An 18,163-nucleotide genomic window follows, 5' to 3' on the forward strand; every position below is an offset into this window, starting at 1 on the left:
TTTATTAGAATAAAAAACTTGAATTAATGATATAACTTTTATATTTAAAAATAAAACTTTGGTTCAATCGCCTATTCAACGCGCAACTTGTTACAATACTTGTAAATTTATTTTTTAAAATGCTAACTGGATGCTCGTTGGGCAAGTAAGTCACCCATTAAACAGTCAACTATATATATATATATATATATATATATATATGCGATCAAACATCGCAGCACCACATGCTAGCTCGTAACGCCGCCATATTTGAAATCTCGGAGTCGCCAACCTGAATTATTTTAATTTTTAAATTTTTTAGAATTTTCATATTATTCATTTTAAAATAATCTTCATAATTATCCGTTTGTACCCAAACTATGATCCCCTGACTATCTTGCTCAAAAATAAGGTTATCTAGCCACCGCCATCCTGCTCTGATGTCCCTACCGTCGTTGTATAACTATAATTCTCTTGTCATTATTGCCCTACTGCGATCATTCGACTAATGTTACCTTATTACGTTCCTCCAACTACCATCGTCAAATTATAATTATAAGATAATTATCAATCTACTATGATTCTCAGACCACTATCTACTGACTATGATCCTCTTAAAATCGTCGTCTGATTACGATCTTAATTTTGATAACCATTGATTGATGTTTTTGATATCTTAAAATAAGAATAAAGAGTAGAGGATATATGGGTTCACCTTGTTGATGCCCAAGACATTATGAATTACAAGGAAATGATAATCATCATGATTTACATATAGAATAGAAGAAAAAAAAGATTATGAAGAGGAGATGATATTTCTGCCATGGATCATCTTATGCTCCTCCTCCTCCATTGTGTCGCTTAGCGCACGCCCCCTCGTTTCTGGTAAAAACACAATAAACAACCCACAGAAAATGATAACTATCCCAAACACCCCAAAAGAAAAAAGCTTTCTCCTCCTCCCCGCCGCCACCAATGCTGGTGCTGCCACCCCGCCGAGCACCACCGCCGTCCTCAACACCGCTAGTGCAGAGTTCCTCACACACGTTGGAAACAATTCCACATTATAAATCATCACCAAGCTTAACGACGTATAAACCCCGAAGAACGCAACTAATTCCACCACTACCGCCAACCATCCGCCTATTGCCGTACAAGCAAGGCTGCAACCGCCACTCACAACCATTAACACCACCATAGATCTTCGTCGGCTCACCGCACTGGCGAGAAAGAAGACAATGAACGCCGATAGAAGCTCCGCCGCTGCGTTCAGCGCCACGCTTATATATAAGTTGGCGTCGAGACTGCCGAGATTAAAGGGCATTCCATAGTACATCATTCCGACGCCGAAGCTCACTATTATAATTGATCCCAGCCGACGCAACGCCCACCGCTTCTCCCACAACATCCTCGCCGCCGAGAACAGATCGCTTGACTCTGTTTTATCGGAGCGTGTCACCGCCAAGTCTGAGAAGCTCACTGTTTCAATTAAAGGTAAGAGCTTTTTTAGTGTTTCAATGGCTTCTTTTTTCTTGTCTTTCAAAAGAAGCCAACGAGGGGATTCCGTCATGAAGAAATGGAGAAAAATGCTGTAAAAGAGCGAGGGGATTGAGGTGTAGAGATAGAGTACTCTCCAGGAGTATGCTCTATTTAAGAAGGCAATTGCGGGAAGGCTGAGGAAGCCTGTAGTGGAGAAGATGAAGGTGAGGATGCTGACGCGGTTGCGGTGGCGACGGGAGACGAGTTCAGAGGAAAGGACGAAAGCGGAGGTGCCGACGTTGGCGCGAGCGAAGCCACAGGCAAAGCGGAGGAGAGCGTAGACGGCGAGGTTGGGAGAGAAGGCAGTTAGGACGGCGGTGAGAGACATGATGAAGGAGGAGAAGACGAGGCTGTTTTTGCGGCCGAGGCGGGAGTCGGCGAGGGTGGCGAGGGAGATGCCGCCAACGAGACATCCGGCATAGAAGGAAGAAGCGGGGAGGGCGTGGAGAACAGGGGAGGAGCACTCAAGGGAGAAGTCAGAAATGATGGAGATTTTGCGGGGTTTGGAGAAGGACCAGGAGGTGTTCGATGGGAGGTTACATGGTGTGGTGAAATCGCAAGTGTAGGAGGTGCAATGCCATGGCGGTGGGTTATCGGAGAAGACATTGACAAAGTTTTGCTGGGAATCAAAGATCCAGGTGAGGGAGGCGAGGAAGGGGAAGAGAAGGTTGGGGGTGCTGGCGGACATGTAGCGCTCCAAAACGTCGTCGATGGAGTTAACTTCGGTGGTTTTATTCAAATTTTCGTTTATTTCGACTGAGTGGCTGCCGGTTATTTCACCGGCGGCTGCTGATGGCGGTGAGTAAGCATTTGCCATCTTGCTTGATCTGTGAAGGTGGGACTCGAATACAGAGAAGGATGCCTTTTTAAAGGGCAAAAAAGTCTTAGCAAGTATTTCTTCATAAATTGAAATCTATTTTTATTTTATAAATAATTATATTTTTATTTTATAAATTTATTCCATATTTATATAATTTATGTGATAACTATATATATATATATATATATATGCTTAGTCGCATGTTTCTATAACAAATATTTTATTTTATTTTGAGTAAGTTTTTCTGTAATAGTTAGTAAGATAGAGCATCCCAACAAAATAATAATAAGCAAAATGTTATAAAATTAAATACTTCTTCTCTCCAAAATGTTTCCTATTTGTTGCTTCTGCTTAATTTATTGAATATTATTCTCAAACACAAAATTCTCTTTAGAAAAATTATTATAGCTTTGGCATAGTTGAAAATTACAAAGGAATTTGTCTCTTCTCCCTAGGAGAAGACATCTTGGAGCATCACTCCAACATCCATATTTTCATTTTTCTCGTGTGCAACAGCCGTTGAATCCCTTCCTTCTCCTCGTTCTTCTTCTCTTCTCCCTAGGAGGAGAAAGTTCTCAGCCTTCCACCTCCTTCGACCTAATGTCAATATTGAAGAAAGCCCTCCTCCGTAAATCCTAAATTCCTTCTTTTCTTCTCTTCTTATTCGCCTTCACCTATGTAATGAGAGCATATTTACTAAATCAAGTTATCTTCTTAAATCAAAACTTTGTTAATTTAGGTTTAACACATTTTCTTTGATTTCAAATAACATCTTTTATATTTTAGGATGATAGAGTTAGAGAGATTAGTTTTGATTTTTTTGGTATTCTGATAACTTAGAGTAGCCCATGCCAATTAGATTTGCCTAATGATTTTCGATGCTTTACTTAACGAATAACACAATGTTCGAAAAATTAGGTCTTAAGTTATTAACTGTTTAATTCATGTTTATAGTCACAAATAATAATTGAAGACTCTCTTACATAGAACCTTCAATTCCATCTTCACTCAATGCATGTTAATGATATATACCTCAATTGAAGAAGAATTTTCATTTTGATAGCTACAAGGTAAGTAATTATATTTATTATTAGATAGGCATATCATTCTTTGTTAGGAGTGTTATCCGTGTTACTTGTACAAGGTTCATAGATATTAGGTTATCAATCGTACTTTCAATCTTATTTGTTATTATGTATTTATATTGGATGTTGCTTATTGTTCTTAATGAAAGTATCATGTAGTAGAAGCATTATCACCTTGATTTATTGTTGCACGAGCTCTTATCCTTTAATATGTTTCTTGACATAGAGAATTTATTCATGCATATATATCAGTTACACTAAACGTAATTTATGATACTCATGTTATTGTAAATCATATTAGTTATACAATTTATAATTATCATGGTAAATTATATAATAGATGTTGAAACACATTTGTTAAAGCATAAAGTACACATCAAGTCATCCTCCAAACCTCATCATACTGGCATCCTACATATTTTGTGTCACGACCCAACCCGATCGGGACGGATCCCGCTCGCATTAGGTCGTGGCCAGACTCAATCTGACTGAACTGATTCCAGGATCTAGCTTTGGAATTTGTTTCAGAACTTTCTTCCAATCATTATACACAGAAACAGACACACAGAGCTACTATAACATCAAAATACAGCGGAACAGATCATCTATCTTTTCTTCCTCAAAAGAATCATATACAAATACAGCTCATGGCTTTCAGACAGAAGGAAAAGCATAACAGAAAAGTCATGACTGTACAAAAATCAAAAGTGCAAAATACCTATAACGGATCAGACTCTGAACTCCTAGTCCAAGACTTCCTTCCCTTTCCCAGAACCTTAAAACCATGCAGAAAACAAGGATGAGCTACAACAGCTCAGCAAGACATTAAACCTCCAATCAGAATCCACATCAAACACATCAGACAAAAATCCGTACAAAAATCAGATCAACAGAATCGTATATCGAATCAGAACAGAACAGAATCATACAGATCAGATCAAATCAGAACAGAACAGAATCGTACAGATCAGATCAAATCAGAACATAACATAATCGGATCAAATCAGATCAAAATCGTATCAGAACATATCAATTCAGAATATACCAAATCGGAATATATCACAATCAGAACAGAACAAAAGTCAGAACAGATTCCCTGACACTAACAGAATCTCAACGGATTCTGGCCCCTTATGCCTCCCTTCCCAGACACTGATAGAATCTCCTTGATTCTGGCCCCTTATGCCTCCATTTGTGCTCATGGCACCAGAACAGATGTGCTTATAGCACCAGAACAGAACTTATCATCGGATCCGGAACAAAACTTGTTTTCAAATTTCAGAGCTCATTTCAGATTTTCCCTGACACAGACAGGATCTCACAGGATCCTGACCCCTTATAAGTCCCTTTTTATAGCACACAATCATATCATGTCATTTCAGAAGAAATCCGGACAATTTCAGAAATCGTACGAAAATCCGGTGGCATAACGGCAGTATATGAAATTTACACAAAATTCACCAAATCAGAATTTCACCAAATTACCACAGAACATTCACAACAACATTATAAGACTTTTATTCAACTGCCACAACATTTACAAACATCGTGAAAATTTACAGTCAACAGAAAACGCTGCCAAATCAAAACTATCCGGTCAAAAATCTCTAGAAAATAATCAAAATGTGCGCACTCGGCACCTCAGAAACATATCAAAAGTTACGCGGTAAAAACTGAACCAGTCGGAAAATACGGATGAAATTCGCTAACGAAAATGAAATTCGGACAGAAAAATCGTTCAAACTTCACCGTTCTGAAAATTGAGAAAGGCGGAATGTGTCTTACCTTGCGTACACCAATTTCCTGAACTGTCTCGACGAACGAAAACGGCCCGGCATTGCCCAGAATTCAACTTTTGCACTTTTTCCCACGACTTTCTCTCTCCTCAAAATGATTTAGATATTTTTGATTTTTCTCTCTCTTCAAAATGAGTTGATTTCAGCTAAATAATACTCTGATCGGCCCGGCCGATCGCACGATCGTCCTGGACGATCTGAACAAAATCCAATCGGCCTGGGACGATTTCTCAGGACGATAATTAATTTCTTGGACGATTTGCTCTCTGACTTGTGCCATGCTCTGATCGTCCCGGGACGATCCCAGATCGGCCCGGACGATACCTACAGGAAAATTTTCCTGGAACTTCTGTACAAAATCTGGAACAACATCTGAACTGATCGTCCCGGGACGATCCCAGATCGGCCCGGACGATATGAGCAAACCTGATGTTACATTTTGGGTGGACATCAAGTTGTTCTCCACCAAACGTGCTCTCTCCACAAGTTCAAAAAAGTCATGAATATCAAATGGCACTAACGAGTGCCATATACATTCTCTCAAGACTCTCAGAAAATTATAGCACTTCTCCTCAAGGGTACTAACCAATTTGGGAGCATATTTCGTGAGAACCATGAACTCTACCTCATATTGCATCATTGTTTTGCTCCCTTGCACTACTCTTAGAAATGACTTTTGCATCAAAAAATGATACCATCTGATGATTGGAATGCTTCATATTGCAAGATTATTTTGCTATTGATTGTCCCTTTTTGCAGTATAGGTAGAAGGAGCACACAACAATGTAGGAGACACACCTATGGTTAATAATGAAGGATCCGCAAAAAAGAAGGCCTTATAAAAATAAATAAATGAAGAAACTTCAAGTAGTCTGTTATAGAGGATCATTATCACAATATACAAGCCAAACACCCACTATGCCAATGCCTGAACCTCAAACTATCTTGATGAATGACCAAGTAACTAGCTAAACGTGAAGCGCACTATGGGCTTGCTAATGGCGGAAGATGTTGGGGCATCAGAAAATTTTATTCCAAGGCTTTCAAGTAATTTTTCTTACCTTCCTTTGGGGGTGCAATTAACTCGACCCTGGCTAAGGGGACAATGACCTTAGTAGAAACTACCTCCTTCATAATCGGTTCCTCCATTGGAAACTTAAGAGGACTCGTATTACCTTACTCAACATTAGAGGGACATCCTTCATACTCATGGAGAATACTTCTCTCATCATACTCACTCCAGCCTCAACTCTAGTGGTAGGTTTTGGAGGGTCCATGAATTTTTTCAGCAACACTCTGGTTGCCTTTACCACACTAGGCTCTACCTTTAGCTTCTTTGTCGAGATATGGGCGATGGGCCCAATAACCCTTGGATTATTTGGGGACCCACATTAGTGTCCTTTGCCTTACTATTCAAATATTCAAGTTGCATCTCTACCCTCTCACACTTACAAATGAAAATTGTTACCATCCTCACAAATTTCATGCTCGAAATAGCCAACTCAACGAGTCCATTATCTCTTATTCACATGTTGATATGAAACTAAATACTCAAAGTACAATAGTATTAATTACATGATCACTTTTTATAAGAAAAAAATGTGAGTAGCATCATATCACTATCATTATGAGGAATTAGCATGGCAATCGGGACTATGGTAAAAATAGGATATTAACTTTGTATTTACTTTTCTTTTAACTATTTAGTAGCTACAATGAATGATTGCTATTAATTCACTTGTCATTTATATGACACCATCCAAAGGGTTAATTGAATTTAAAAACAAAATATATAGTCGTATATGCCTTTTCATGTGCTTCACAGCTATTTAATAAGTCTCAATGGGTGATCTCAAATCCCATAAAACTTTGCAATGAAGACTCGCATAAGGGGAATCATCTTCAATTCAATAAAGAAATCAGACGGGAGTTGCCTATCTGAGAAATATTGAAGGCTTGCAAAGGACCCTTCAAAGTGGGAGCACTCGCCCCTCCTATGGGAAGCACACCACCAAAGCAACTCGTTGTCACCTTGAGTGATGGGCCATCAAGGGAATTCATCATCCTAGCTATAAGGAATGATCATCCAAAGAAGTCTCAAACTTGCCTCCACTTGTTTAGCTGATCTTGGAGTCCATTATCCTTGCAACTCAAGTAAACTTGTCCCTCCTATCAAGACAGGCCTCGAGGACTTCATTGAAGAGAACATTAGCACTACCAAAGAATTTCTTAATAGTAGTCCTTCCTGCTCAACCAATTTGAGGACTCCCCTCCATCATCTCACCCATGTACACTTCGCACAAGGGAAGTGGCCTGTAGGCTAAGGAATTGAACAAAAAAATAACAACCAAACCAAACATCTATTAGAGCTAGACACATGTCCATGTTAGTCCATTTGAACTTTTTTTTTTTTTTTTGTATAACCTTCCCTATATCCCTTGGATTCTTATAAATAGAGGATGAAGAGACATATTTTAACTGCGCTATTGAGCTGGTTATATATTTTCCACAAAAATTTCTGCTTCTTTCCATACTTACCAAAGGTCTTTGGGTTTGAGTCTCTTGATCTTGCTTGCTAGTAAGGTCAAGTTTCACCCAGAGAAAAACTTAGATCCAACACTTTCATTTTCCCGATCTCAACTAACAAATTTGTCTGTTCCTACTTCCAAGCTGCAAAGGTTCACCTTATTCTACAAAATATGGCTACCCCAAGTTTGTATGATACCTTCTCTGTTAGATCCAGCAAATATCATGTGATGTTCCATCTCCAAGCCGTCGCTATTAGATCTATCTATGTTGTCATATATTGTTGCCTCGGCTTGAAGTCTTTACACCTATCAACAATCATTCTTTTTTTTTTTTTTGTATTTCCTTTTGGCATAATGAGCGCTCGAATCTAGTCCAACATGATTCTTAAATTTTTGTTTTTCCAACCAATGTGCACAAAGTTTGAGCGCTCAATCATACCTTAACTTACACCAAACCTACCACTTCACAATTCTTCATAAGCTCAAATCATGCCAGTGTTTCGACCACGAGGGAAAGTTCACCGTCAAGGGGTAAGTAATTGACAGAATTAGAGTGATTTAAAGAGTTATCGTGAGTCATAATAGTTCATATGTAATTATTAGGCCATTGGGGGCTGACATATTCTATTAGTACTCCTCCTAGAGTATTAGGATTATACAAAATGAGCGAAGAATATTTTAGTTGCTCCCTCTCTCCCCTAATAGGTTCCAAGAGTTGTGGGCATTTTCAAATTATTTGTCTTTTCTTTCTTCATTAATTTATAAAACTTTAGGCAAATTTGAAAGTGCCTAATCATCATCTATCCCTTTTATTTTGTATAATTTATGTAATTTTTTATTTAACTTAGTATAACATACCATCTAAATACATAATTTGCTAGGTCTCGTAGTCTGCTGTATGGAATGATGAGTTATCTTTTAATATTCCTCATTTAATATAAGTAGGCAAAGTATAATAATCAAACACCTAGAGCATAAAAAATATCTAAAATATCATTAAGTAAGATATAAAATACCCATTCAAAAACTTTTTTTACTTACAAAAATCATCAAGACAAATTATGTAGATTTTTTCCTCTCTCTCTCTCTCCTCTCTCTCTCTCTCTCTCTCTCTCTCTCTCTCACGATAAATTATTAGGTGCGGAGTGCAGACGGGGAGAACCGTCCGCACACTAATATAAAATCTAGCTAGATACCATTCGGTACCGCTAGGTACCACTAGGTACCGCTTGGTACCCTGTGTGTGTGCAGACGATGCTCCCCCGTGTGCACTCCGCACCTAATATTTTTTCCACACACACACATTCATTGTACACAACCTTATTGCTTGTAAATGATCCTATTCATCTATCAAGCTTAGAAAAATTTTGATCAACACTTGAAATTTTTCTCTCGATGAGAAATTGAGACAACGATTCATTAGCGATTTTCACAAAATTTTACACTTGCCCTTTATTTTATAGAAATCCTTTTATTCATATACTTTTAGATTTCACTTTGGACAACTTTCTTATTGCTTTCTAAAACAGTTTTCTAGTACAAAAGTTTTTGGCTCAAAAAATATTTATACTCAAAACTGTTTTAGAAAACAATAAAAAAACTGTCTCAAACAAAGCCTTATTTTCTATTAAGAAAGCATTTTACAATAAAAGCAATTTTTAAAAAATGGGATTAAATTACTAAGATTGCCATTAATATTACTTTAAAAAAGTTCTAAATATAGAAATTCAAAAAAGGAATTGGCTTTGATGCTAATAGAAAGAGAATTTGTTGAATTGAATTAATCAAATAGAATTAAATGTTTCTGTCAACCCATAATAACCGTTCAAACGAACAGCACATTGCTTATAGATAAAACATTGAATTGGCTTTGATGCTAAAAGAAAATTAGTATGTGCATTCTTCTTCTTTCTTTTAAACTTTAAGAGCAACTTCGAATAAAAACAATATCTAAATCAATTTAATGTCATAATAATATTTTAAATAATTTTATGAAATTACATAGGAATATTGTAAATGTGGGCTTTGAAAATTCACGGCACAGCTTCTTCGTGGCCTCTTTCTTTTTTTTTTTCGGGTTGTCAACGAGAGTTTTAACATTAAAGTTCCAGGGCAAATTTTCAGAAGGTATGTTGGTTTTTAGATAAGACATTCATTACCCAGAAATTTCGCCCTTGTTTTGTGAGGACTTTATAATCTAAGTTTAGGTTTCCTATAGGCACAAAACCCCTATAGTTAATTATCACTCTTAATAACAAGTGAGAACTTTTGATTAAGGCTTGTTGTCAACATATGCATAGTATCCGACATATAGTAGCAACATGTTTAGGTATTTAAATTTTAATATTTAAATTTTGAAATTCACCACTTACACTTAAGCAAATAGTGGGGGGGCATGATGATGAACCCGATCAAGATCCCATGGTTCCGTCTTCTTGGGTCATCATGGTTCCTGGTCTACTTAGTCAGAGGAGGTAGTCGACCCAACCTGACAGACGGATCCTTGTCGACAGTCATAGGTTGCATCTTCCAAAGGTACCTTGTAGACCTGGGGTGAATATTTGTCTAAGGGGACAAATTTAAATTCACTTTAGATAACATAGAGATTTGTGCTCTATCAATCATATCTTATTGATTCATTACTCAAAGAGTTAGCATAGTTGGAGAACATGCGAGCTCTCACCATTACCATAATTTAATAATATCATTTGGCGATAATGTTACACAGTTAGGGGGTCCCGATCAAAACTGTTTACATGTGGTGTCATTTGGCGATGAGACCATTTATTAGAGGACAAGTGTCACATCCTTATTAGAAAGAGATAATTTAAGAATGAATCTTAATGATATCTCGACAAGATGTTCGCTCTTTTTAAGTTGAAGTGTTTTATAAACTTGTCTACCTCAACAAGCTGTTGTGAATGGTCGATTAATACTTTACTTTAAATATTATGGTATTTTATTTCAAATTTAAATGTTAATATCGTTCGTAAATACTTTAAAGTCAATCGAATGTATCGAATGTATTTTATGAAAATTTGGAAGCATTTTAAATGATTGGGCCCCCCTTCATTTAAGATTTTCTATCAACACGATCATCATCAAGGTGATTATTGGTAATCTTGCTTTATTAGTCAAACTTTGTTGACCTTGTCTACTCGTCAACAGAGGATCAAGTCTGTCATCGATTTCATGCCTTTATTAGTGAATTTTTCTTGCAATTAACCTTGAAGGCCTAATATGAACATATAAAACAAATATCTCGGCCAGCACTACAACTGTATTTTTGTTTGACGGTTCAAACCATGTCAACTTCTATCTATTCATATAGAAGAATCGGACTCAAACTTAAGTTCATTTCTCGACCCGCGCAGCATTCTTAAACGACACATGTGTGTATACAACACGCTCGGCAGGGCCTATGCGGGTATTTAATTACATGTATGCATGTATGTTGGTATATGCATTTACTCAATACTTAATCGTTCTTGCATGAGGTCTTGATATGTAGTGTAGTGACCTACTGCATCAACATAGTATATGATGTATTTGCGTAATGTATAATATAGTTGTGGGAAATATGATGTGCAACTACGACATAATGTGTTTTGCATGTTGGATGATATGCTAAACACAATATGTTTTGCATGTTATAATATGCTTGTATATATAATACATTTGTATGTAAATGTGATGTGATACTATAATATAATGCATCTTGAAATGTTGAATGACATGCTCGAATGAAACATTCTATCTGTTGCAATGCATGTGAGAGGGCATTTTAAAGTGTTTGACACTAATCAGCTGTGCGAATAATTTTCATTTGAGTGTGCACAACATGCTATTTAGAAGCTTGTAGACATCTTATGTCTGCTTATATGAGTGTTACTAGTAATGTTCCAATTTAAAAATAGATTGGACTCTGCAGATCGAGGGCACTTGCATATGTTATAGGTTTTCTACCCTTGCTCATATAGGATTGATGTGTTTGCTACCTCCTACATGATAAGCTTCCTATAATAGCTCGTAATAGTCTACCTTTATTCATCTTTGCTTGTAGGAGACTAATGTATTTGCTATATGTTTACTTATTGTTGACTATAGAAATGATCTAGTATCTACTATATGTTATTCGTCGTCACCCATAGGTGAATTATTGTGCATATTACAGGTGCCCATATATGGGTTGCACATATGCTGCAAAGGTCCTGTGCATACTGGCATGCGGCATATATTCTCAAGAAGTTAATTGACATTGCCTGCAGGCAGATTTAGTGTGTTCACTTGCATGTTCATGTGGGCCACTAGTTGAACTACATTCATTACTGGTTTCCCTCTGCACGTAAGATGGTGGGTTGATATATCCACTGTAGTCGCTCATAAATAGATTAATGCACTCATCTATCGATTAGTCATTGTTGATTACAAGCGGGTTATTTTCACCATAACCCCTTTTTTGTTTCTAGTAGAGATGCACTCTTCGTACACGATCATAGGTAAATCATTTTATCAATTATATGACTCTTATTGCCACCACCATTTCTTGCTTATGAACGTGTTGTTGTATTCATTGCACTCATCCCTTCTTATTCATAAGTTATTATTATTCGTAGGTGACTTATATTAATTATTGCATTTATCATATAAGTGTTTGGATGTTCATATATCATGTAATTTCATTGTTCACCGTTTGTCCTTTTCTTGCTTATTGATATTCATGTGAATGAACAGGGCTATTGTTATTATTTTTTTATCATGTTCATGCATTTCAAAGTTTAAGGTATGATTCCTTGTGGTTCAACTCAAGTTATATTCCCTATGGTTCAAATTTTGGCACTCACCCGGGGGACGAGGCCTTCCCACCACGCTAAAAAAAAAAAAATGTATAATAGGCGTCAGGTAACATTGCAACCAGTTTTTTAATATCACGGCGTTAAGAAAAGCATGTATGGGTCTTCAAAGTGCCTATGCGAAAAAATTTAAATTTTTCCCCCACAGGCATAAAAGCACGTGCATAGATACTTAGGAGTGCCCCCGCCATAATAAGAAAAGTGTGTACATGGCCTACTCGTCTTGCCGCAAGCGTCACACTGAGTTCCCTCCCACCACGCTAAGAAAAACGTATATAGGTGGTCCTCCAACTCACCGCGAGCATCGAAAGGGTGTCAATGGTTGTTGAGGTGACAGCAACAAAGCTTGCAGGGAATCGGAGTTCAGAGCTCTTGTGTGTGAGTAGGGGAAGAGTTTGACTTCGACTACGAGGAAGGAATTGGGGCCTGAAGGCTCTTGTGTGTCGAAGAAAAATGAACTTTGCTTCGTCTTCATTTTATCAATGAGGGTGGGAGTTAGGCACAGGAAATGAGAGCACAAAGATTATTATCACGCGTGAAGAGATAGTTCAGCACCGATTTGAGTATAGGATAAGGAAATGGGGCAAACGTTTATAGTGGATTTCAACAGGATTTAAGCAGCTAGAAAAGGTTTTTTTTTTTTGTTAATGATAATAATAATAATAACAATAACAGCATTGTTGTTGTTGTTATTATTATTATTATTATAGAATGACAGCATGTAGAAATAGGGTCAAAATGTCTCAATTTTCATGTCGTTGGCTTGAGATTCACACAAATTTTTCGGCATAAATTTCTTTGGGTGAAATTACAATCATTTTTTTGGTATTGTTAAAGTTTTGAACGTAACGACACAGTCCATTTTACGAACAGATATTGTTTGGGCAGCATCACACATCATTTTCGAGTATCGGTCACTTATTTTGATAGTCTTCGCCCAATTCATCTGCGAATGTATGGACTGTTTAGGGATATCCTTCTGATTTGTATGCATTAAATACTTTGTTTTCCTAGGGTTATGGCATCTTGAATTTGGCTGAAATTTGAGATCTCCTAGATTTAGGTTTTTCTTTGGGCTCTAGTTACGTCTAGAGATTTGTGGAGATTGATCCTCCTTTCAAATAGAGGATCAATTGTATCTTGATATTTTCTGTTTCTATTTCATCAAATAATACAAATTATCTACTGTTTTGGTGATTTTGTGCGGCTTTTTGGGAGAATTCTCACTGTTTTTCGAAGATTGATAGGAAATACTTGAGATCTACTTGATAATGATAGATATCTATATATCTCTAGAAGGAAAAAATTCTATCATGATAAAATAGAAATTATTCTAGAAATTTTAATGAACTGAGGAGGTCAATTCTCTTGGGGAGTAATGCGATCCTTCTATTGAATTTATTGAAGATAATGTGAGTAAGCTTGTATTGATTTACCCTTATCACTCTAGCACCCCTTAGTTTGAAGATTTTGATCTTCAAGCGAGGAATAAATGCTAGGGGTTCATCGCATATTGCATCACATATGAGTTGGCTAACTAACACATATATTATTATAATGAATTTATGTTTTGGGGGAGTGATACTATTATTGCTTCGATTGAGGCAGTTTTCTCATTTTTTTCTAAAACAGTTTTTTAGTAAAAAAAAAATAGTTAAAAAAAAAAAAGAAAGCAGTAAGAAAATTGTTCTAAATGAAACATATATAAATAATGGTAATATAAATACATGATTAATCAAGTCTACTAGTGATAAATGCATTAGTATTGAAAATTTGTTAATAACAATATCTAGAAAGCTTATTGATTCTGGAACATGTTGTAATCAACTTGATGATCTTTAAATAATTGAAACAAAAAATTAATGTTCCCAAATTCAATATTTGCTCTTTTCTCTTTTTGAATAAAGTTGTATGCATCCCTCTTAAAGAATCCAACATTCTCGATACCTCCAACTTCATCTGCAAGGTAAGAAAATGCATCAATGATTCTTATCTCGGCTTTTGACATTGATTTAAGAACTGAAGTTTTATCATCATATATATTCTTACATTATCTTAGTAAATGACGGTCTGCTTGCCTAGTCAATTCATGATTATGGCTTTCAATAAATTTTTTAACCTTCCAATTATCAACTTCATCCACTATAAACCTAATCACAGCTGGATAACTCATTTTGGTCTCTAATTTTTGATATTTCGTTTGGGAATTCATATCAAGTCTCTTCTTGAAATCAGATCTTGAACATACAAAGTCCTTGCATTTTATATATCTGGAATTTGGCGAGTAACTATGATGATCATTCTGAACACTAAAATCAATATTATGGGCATAATTGTAGTTAACTCGTATGCCTCTTGCTCATTCTTATACACAACCTGGACAATATGCAGTCGATAAGAAGTTAATATGCAATCAGTATGCAGTTAATACAAAGTAAATACACAGTGAATACGCAATCAATACACACTGAATATGCATTCAGTATATAGTGAATACACATACACAGAAAATACGCAATCAATATGCAATCAATACACAACAAATACTTACAGATATACAAGCAAAAACACAGTAAATACATAGTAAATATGCAACAAAAATATCTTAACATGTAGTTAATATGCATCAAATACGCAGTAAAGTTATATTGACTGGATCAAAATAATTATTCCTTACATTTTCAACTTCTTAATACACATTCGATAGGGTGAATACAGGGTGAATACACATGTTCAAATACGCGGTTTGTATATAATGGCTACAAGCTTGTATACAATCAATATTGACTTCGTGTTGAATGTCTACAAGCTTGTTCACAGTGTGTTGTTATAAGAACACCTAAAAACTTGGGATGAGTTTAAACTTTACCGATAAGTTCAAACCTACAACACCTCCAACTCAAGTAACTTTCGCTTCATACCCTAAACTCATCATTCATTCAGGCTGCAATTTTTTCAACTTCAGGTCTTCCTTTTCCTAGACATTTGCATACCGCTTTTTGGCATCTGCTTCCTTTGGGCATATCATCTACTCAAAGAATGCAACATCCTCCTCCAAATAAGCCTTCATCTTCATCGGCTTTTTCTCTTTTTTTTCTTTCTCGACGGGTATCAAAAGTTTCTTGAGCTAAAATCCTAAATATTGAAGAGCTTTCATGGATTTTTTTTGTTAAAAAAGAAACGACAATCCTAAACCTTAAATTTGAATATGATGGTAAAGTCTTTTTTGAAAAAATACGAAATCCATATTGGGTCGAGTCGGTTGGACTGACAAGACAGAAACAAAAAAATGAAATTCATATTGAATATCCATGTGTACAATTCACGTGTCATGATTTCATTGGAGTCTGGATGCAAAGACATGTCTGGACTCTGCAGAGATACAGTTTAATACAAATTATTATTAGTGATGACCCCTAAGGAGTAGGCATAGGAGACAATCATTAGGGATCATATGTGTTAAGGGATCATAAGCAACTTCAACATTAAAAAAAAAAAGAAAAACCTACATAATAAATTAGATTTCTTTATAGTAAAAAAAATTTGTAGTAACATCTATCACATTTGGAATTAATCAAATATAATTAAAAGCCTTTAAATTTTAACTTATTTTAAATCATAGACTCATCTCCCTCTTAAACAGGTCAGCAAGCAACCATGCAATCATTCACAAGATTAAAAAGACTTAATGAAATATTGATTCATAAAATCTAATTCAAAGCAACATGCAACTATGAGTCGAATAAATTAGTTTGGTTAGTATATTTTGAGTTTTTTCTACCATGATTGAGTATTTTATTTCTAAATAAATTTGAAATTTGTAAGGAAATTATTCTATAAGAAGCAAAGCTGGCATTAAATTGAGCAAGAGTGAGCTAAAAATATTAATGTTAAGAATGCCCTGAGTTGAAAAGTGGATGATGTCGCAGGGGATTTATTTTGAACTAATTCGAACTTAATTAGAACAATGGTTCGAACCTTGGTTCGACCATAATTTAAATGCAAATTCGAGCCTAATTTTATAATCAATTCCAAACCAAGGTTCAGTTTGATGTAATTTGAACCGAAGTTCATGTGGATTCTTCCTCTCTATACATGCTTGGAAGTCAATTCACTCTCCCTCTCCTTGCACCATCCTCAAGGTGCAAGCTACATGACATGTGATGGTGGTAGGTAGTCTTTTGATTAGATTGATGGATAGCAAAAACTATAAATATTTAGTTTAATATTTAGAGAGATGTTTTAGAGTTTATAATAGAATGATGAGAGGTTTAGAATGATATAATAAAAGGAATGTCAAAATATTCAAAACTATGGGCAAGGATTGAGCCCTTATAATTGGACATTTTCTTTAATCTTTTATTTGGACTTTGGCCTTTGTTTGTGTAATTAGGCTTTTTGCTTTATGATCTTCATCCATATTATGTGCTACAACTTTTGTTAACATAGTTTAACACCACTCGGTATAGATAAAATTCAAGTAGTCTTCTACTAAGTCAGTCTTGTATCATCATCACTAGGTGGTTTATTCGTCCAACAAATTATAAAATGATGCTCAATAGCAAGATCATTTGGCACTTCCTCAAAAATGATATAATCGATATTCAAAAATAAAAGATTTCACAAGTGCATAACTATGTCTCAAATAAAGGATGATAGTGGCCGGATGGAATCATAAGTTTTTTTTAGGTCACATCATCTTATCTTTGCCTTTAAAGTTAGTTGTATGTTCGATCACCTTCTTATAGTTTGGCGACTTAGTATCATTCTTGGTATCCAACACCAAAATACTCATGAGCAATACAAGAGTTCCCTCCCCATCACAAAGTTTTTGGCATGTTCGTAGAGCTCGATTTCATGAAACGTTATGCATATCCATTGACATCGAATTCTATCCCGCCTTTTATGTAGCACATACATTGGTGCAAGGCTGAAGGGACAATATGATACTGATAAAACCCTAACTTATCAAGGAAAGATCTAAATGAAGTGTTTGAGATGATGATGTGCATCCTCACTTTGATGCATAGACTTTCAAATATGAGTGGAAGGATGAAGGATCCTAAGGTTTTTGAGCCTAGCTCTTTAAAACTTGTAGTGTGACCTTATCTTGACCCAGGTCTTGAATGTTGAATGCCGACCATCTCACTATACATGAGGTTGAATGAGAAACCAGTGTCAATGAAGATCGTGTTCATATGTACACCTAATAATAACTTGACCGGTAAATGTGATAACAAACATAATATAGGAATAAAGCACTTCTAACAATTTGCACTATGTAAAGCATGCCTATTACTGCTATGTAAAGAATGCATCTAGCTTACATACACTAATATTGTAAAAAAATTAGTCAGCTCAACCATCTATCATCAAGGTGTTGATTTGGAACTTGAAAATAGTTATTTCAAAAGCAGAAAAAGCAATCACAAACAGGTGATCGCTAGTGTAAGAATTGTATCCCATTTAGCTATTTTTCTAATCAGAATAGTGCCAACAACTGATAGATAAGAAATATAAAATACAAATCTTCATAAAAAAGGTCCATCATACTTGCTACTAA

General features: G+C 35.8%; 1 protein-coding gene across 1 annotated transcript; it reads right to left on the reverse strand.

The window, feature by feature from the left end:
* Positions 1–775: 775 nt before the first annotated feature.
* Positions 776–5,856, reverse strand: LOC110108088 (organic cation/carnitine transporter 2-like). Its single transcript, XM_020838600.1, has 2 exons — positions 5,548–5,856; positions 776–2,380 (listed from the first exon to the last, which is right to left on the reverse strand). Exons 1-2 carry the CDS (start codon positions 5,854–5,856, stop codon positions 776–778), a joined length of 1,914 nt encoding a protein of 637 aa, XP_020694259.1.
* Between the last annotated feature and the right edge of the window lie 12,307 nt (positions 5,857–18,163).

Source organism: Dendrobium catenatum, unplaced genomic scaffold (genome assembly GCF_001605985.2).
Source record: "Dendrobium catenatum unplaced genomic scaffold, ASM160598v2 fragScaff_scaffold_496, whole genome shotgun sequence".
NCBI classification, from domain to species: domain Eukaryota; kingdom Viridiplantae; phylum Streptophyta; class Magnoliopsida; order Asparagales; family Orchidaceae; genus Dendrobium; species Dendrobium catenatum.

What these genes read in the sequence shown, in the direction of transcription:
- LOC110108088 (XM_020838600.1), bottom strand. Translation starts at nt 5,856, where the DNA reads ATGCAATATGAGGTAGAGTTCATGGTTCTCACGAAATATGCTCCCAAA. An exon ending in AGTTCCAGGAAAATTTTCCT is followed by an intron (nt 2,381 to 5,547) that starts GTAGGTATCGTC and finishes CCCTTTAAAAAG; the next exon opens with GCATCCTTCTCTGTATTCGA.